Below are 5,344 nucleotides of genomic sequence, written 5' to 3' on the forward strand. Positions count from 1 at the left end.
ACTATAATAATCATTTAAAAAAAATTAAAATAAACTGGCACATATATATATATATATATATATATATATATATATATATATATATATATATATATATATATATATATATATATATATATATATATATATATATATATATATATATATATATATATATATATATATATATATATATTCCATCAATAAATCTAAAGTGGAGTATAATATATCATTTCTAAAACCAGCATTGTTATGAATAAATATTTGTTGGCATTTATTGATAACACAAGAGAAACATACATATTTGGGGATGATTAACAAAAGTGACATGATGAAACCCCAGTAGCCACAATTCACATCAGTATTAACCTATACTAACCCCATGGATTAATGTCTTGATAATTTTTAGTCTTAGTACGCGAGGCTAAAAAAACAAAAGGGTAGTGTGAAATGTATCGCAAAGGCTTTATAGTTGATGATGATGGAAGGAAATGGAGTATGTATAGAAAAACAACAATGATAATAAATATCATTGTCATAACCAAAAACACATTGGCCAACAAACAAAGTTTACTGATGACAGTGTATAGACCAGTTATGAAAGTTAAAGATAATGAAATGAGAGCGATTCCAAGAAGTGGCATCACAATCTTGAGAGTGAAAGACACCAATTCATTTAATCCAAGTGTTGTCCAAAAGAGTATGATTGTAGCACTAATGGAACCGAACAATGATATTGTGATGAAGATGATAAAAAAATGAAACATTGTATGTTTTAAGTTATGCGCTTCTCCTTCTGCTTCGCCTGGAATGGCTAAACATGTTGTTACTGATGTTGTGACTATAAGGGTTGAAACAATTGTGAGGTTTTCTAATTTGTCCTGATATATTTCTAAAGCTTTCTCTTTTTCTTTACTCTCTTTCTCACTTTGTTGGTTTTCTTTTACATGGTTTAAGTTTTTGCTTTTACTTTGATCATTCTTTCTTTGTTTAGATTCAATATGGAGTCTACCTTTCCTTGAACTTTGCTTTGCTCCTGTAGATTTAAGTGCGGTCCATGTAAGATGCTGTAAATATTACAAACATTAAAAATTGCTAAGTATTTTTAAATTATAATTTGTTAGTGTTTGAGAATAATTAAATGAATGATAAAACTTTCCTATCTCAAAGACGATTTATCAAGCTCGTAATGTGAACTAACAATGTCAAGAGTCGTTTCGTTGTTTTTGTTAACCAAATCGAGATCCACCTTTTTGTTATTTTGGTTAACTAAGTAGTATACAATTGTGGGATGCAATGATCTTGCGGCCAAATGCAAAGTGGTATCTCCATTTTTGTCTTTTAGATTTATTAGCTTATGGTGTTGAGGAATTTCACTTTCTAATATGTAGCATACTACCTCATATTTTCCATGTTTTGCTGCAATGTGAAGAATATTACGCTCATGTGAAGTGTCAAGCATCTTTGTTGGATCTGGACAATATTGTAACAATTTCTTCACTACTTTCACATGGCCTCCATAAGATGCTAGATGGATTGGGAAATAACCATATTTGTCCCTTTGAATGGTGCAACATTTACATAATCCAAGTAATAAATCAACACCTTCAAGGTAACCTATAGATGCAGCATAATGAGGAGGAAACATGTCATGTTTATCCATTGAATGGATCCAAGTTGAATTCTTTTTTATTATCATCTTCAATATTTCTATAACATAAACATAAATATTAGCTAATATTCTCTAATATTATCATCTAGCTATGTAAATATGCAATGAAGAGGAAACCTTGATTATGAATCATTATTGCTGCTATCAAAAGTGATAATCTCATTCGCATATTATCATTCCTTCCACACTTTTCTAATATTACTTCAACAACATCCTTGTTTCCATTTTCCACTGGAAGATAAAGTGTTGTTTTCTTTTCATGATTAACAATATCTGTCACATATTCATAACAACTATTTGACAATGATTTCCCAGAGCAATCTTTAGTTTTATATTCTTCATAAACTTTGAAAATCATATTCCCAACAATATTTCTCTTGTCACAAGACATTATCTCATGAAACATATTGTTGCCTTCACCATTCTCTAGTTTCACAAATTAATTTGATTATCAAATTTGCAACATTTTTCAATGACATGAGTCACTTTAGAGGGTTCAGCTTCATCATCAGAACCCTTATAGATTATTTTTTCAGGAAAAATAATGATTGTTGTATGAAAATGAGAAATTATGAATGTTTTTACAGAATTGTCCTTCATTAATGATATAGGAAAGATAAATTTATATAATTGAAAAGAAAGAGAATAATAAACTTTTTGAGGGTATAATAGGAAAAATAGCATTAATTATTCATTGGTAATGTAAAGTAACTTATATTGTGGTATAATTTTTTTTTCTAAAACGGAGGGAGTATATGATTGAGATGTCCCAAACATGATTTTCTAGGTATTGATCAACGTGACGTCAACTTGTTTAAAGATGTTCTTCCATTGCACTAACTAGCGAATGATTGCTCTTGAACGTCCATAATGTTGATTAAATGGTATTCAAGGTCATTGTCTCACATCCACTATTAGAAGAATCAATATAAAAAGAAGTCATAGTCATCCGAGAGGGACACACTTTATCATCCAACATAATAGTCACCATCGTGACTTTCTTGTGACTGTGAGGGGCCAACATCAGTAGAGTTAACAATGAACATATGGCATCCACCGTGCCTCCGTAAGTGCCGATGATGGTGAGAAGAAGGATTGAATTCTAGATAAATACTACTATAAGTAATACATTTTATTAGCTTGTAGCATATCATCCTCGATACAGAAAGAACCCTAGCAAAGAGTCCGAAACAACGAAAGTATTAAGTACATATCATCCTTAATACGAAGATGATAAGTGTTTAGAGATCTCGTTTGATACTTGCAAAAATGAAAGACCAAAATAATTTCTTTCACTTCTTCATATATTTGGTGCGTCAAACATCATTACTCAAATTACATTAATGTTGTTGTTGTTGTCGTTGTTGTTTGTTATTGTCGTTGTTGTTCTTGTTGTAATTATTGTTGTTGTTGTTGTTTTTGTTATTTGTTGTTGTTGTTGTTATTATTGTTGTTGTTGAGACACGAAATACTAGAGATTTAATCTTCTTGTTATTGTTTAAACTAAGATTGATGTTATAAGGGAAATTTTTTTCTAGCGCATATGTTCTTGTTGGGCACGATATTTTATACAATATGTTCAACATCTTAAACCAGAATTGACATACAACAGAAACCAAATGATAAATCATAAAGCTATTAAAGAACACAGGAGAATTGGTAACCCAATTTTTGTGCAACGTCAACTACATCTCGGGGGTTCGAACCTAAGAAAAGAAATTCACTCCTAAAAGCATTAGTACAAAGTGTCTTAGATGAAAAACTTTCAGTTCAATGAATCTCTTACTAATACAACTCATGTCTTTCTATTTAGCATCCACGTTAAATATGAGAATCCCTCTCATTTTCTCTCACTCACTAAACCTAGTAAATAATACAATAAGCAATTTAAGGATTGTTCAATTACAACTTAACTAACAAACTAACCGCTATGCCTTTAGATATATAACTTAGACACTAGAGAGGTGCACAAATAACAACACAAACAAAGACATGAGTTAGAAACCTTAACACAAAGATCTCATACTCTTGCGCATACCTTCAAACGTTAGGTTTGAGTTTTCTTAATAGTAATGCATTTGCTGTGATTTTCTCTATGGGCATATGATTTGAGATCAACTAATTTGAAGGAGATTCAATTAAGTTTTGTATTTAAAAATCCTCCACCAAAAAGATTTGATTTGAATTTTAATATCCAAATAATTAGATTTGATTTTATTAAATCTTTCAAACAAATATCCCTAATATCTTGCTAACAAATCTTTTTAGAAGATCAAGAAATTCAGTAAAAAATAATAGAAACGTGCATTGATCACGCACAAATCATGGCATGCAAACGGGGCTACTAGTACATAAATAACATTAAAATTATTGATATAATACCCATTTTATTAAAAATAGATAAAATATTTATATACAATGACAATTTTGTAATTAAAATGAATATTCTAGTTTTAATGTTAATCACTAATACCCCATTTTTAAAAAACCTAGTGTCTAATGTACATTACTTTTATTTCAAATAAATTTTTTTAATGTAAGATACCCGCTTTTAAGAAAAATAAGTATAAAATAATAAAATAATAAAATTTATATATATATATATATATATATATATATATATATATATATATATATATATATATATATATATATATATATATATATATATATAATATATATATATATATATATATATATATATATATATATATATATATATATATATATATATATATATATACTTTTAGAAATATTAAATGTGACACCAAAATTTAAGTATGTACCTAATTTGATTTGGAAAAATTATATATACAATAAATAAATAATCAAAATTTCCGCTAAAATTTAGAAAAGTCCGTTTGTAAAATATATTAGGATTTCACGACCATTGCATTTTCTCTCTCAATCAATCAAACTTGAAAAATTGTCTCAAAAAGTTTTCAGAATTAAAAACTTTTTCCAAATCAATTTTGAATAATCACAAACCTAATCCCTTTCTTTTAGGATTCAATCGAATTAGAATCGGTGTTCCCTTCCGCTTACCATACGCTGCCGTGTCAAGATCCTTGTGGTATGTTCTTTGACTTATAATTATTTTTCTTAAACCCTCACTCAAATTTAGTTAGTTTTGTTTAATTTGTGTTCTTTGGAAATAAAATTGCATATCACTTTGATTCAAAGTTATAACTCTATTATTTGATATTGAATATGTTATTTGATACTTGACTTTTAGTTATTGTTTGTTATGATTAGTTCTTAAACAAGGATAACATATTTTGATTTTCATCATAATGTCTTTTACTAATTTGAAATCCATTTGTCAGGGATTGTGATAATTATTTTATTTTGATTTTTTTGTGTAATGCAGCTTCATTTCGGTTGCTACATATCTAAGACATGTAGTATTCTAACGATACCGAAGAAACCAATTATCAATTAGAACTAACACGCGAGGTATGACGTTTTAAATATGGTTATACAAAATATTCAGGTTTAGACCTCCTTTTTAAATGGTCACTAACAAAGAGCCATTAAAGACCAGCAAGAGAGAGAAAATAACATGCCCATATACAAGGACCAAAGGAACACAATCAAACTGAAATAAATGAAGGCAAACAAGACTTCAAAGTTCAATTCCCAAATCTTCTACATGATGAGTGGAAAGTGACCCAATCTTCATCAACATCTGAG

The 5,344-nt window shown here is 28.5% G+C and overlaps 1 protein-coding gene across 1 annotated transcript; it reads right to left on the reverse strand.

Annotated features, from left to right (window-relative positions):
- Positions 1-353: 353 nt before the first annotated feature.
- On the reverse strand, positions 354-2,090 carry LOC127121876 (ankyrin repeat-containing protein NPR4; the record flags this gene model as incomplete). Its single annotated transcript, XM_051052307.1, has 4 exons — positions 354-919; positions 992-1,050; positions 1,143-1,689; positions 1,769-2,090. Coding segments are annotated over 4 exons (1,494 nt in total), but the record flags the coding sequence as incomplete, so codon positions are not given.
- Between the last annotated feature and the right edge of the window lie 3,254 nt (positions 2,091-5,344).

Source organism: Lathyrus oleraceus, chromosome 2, assembly GCF_024323335.1.
Source record: "Lathyrus oleraceus cultivar Zhongwan6 chromosome 2, CAAS_Psat_ZW6_1.0, whole genome shotgun sequence".
Lineage (NCBI taxonomy): Eukaryota > Viridiplantae > Streptophyta > Magnoliopsida > Fabales > Fabaceae > Lathyrus > Lathyrus oleraceus.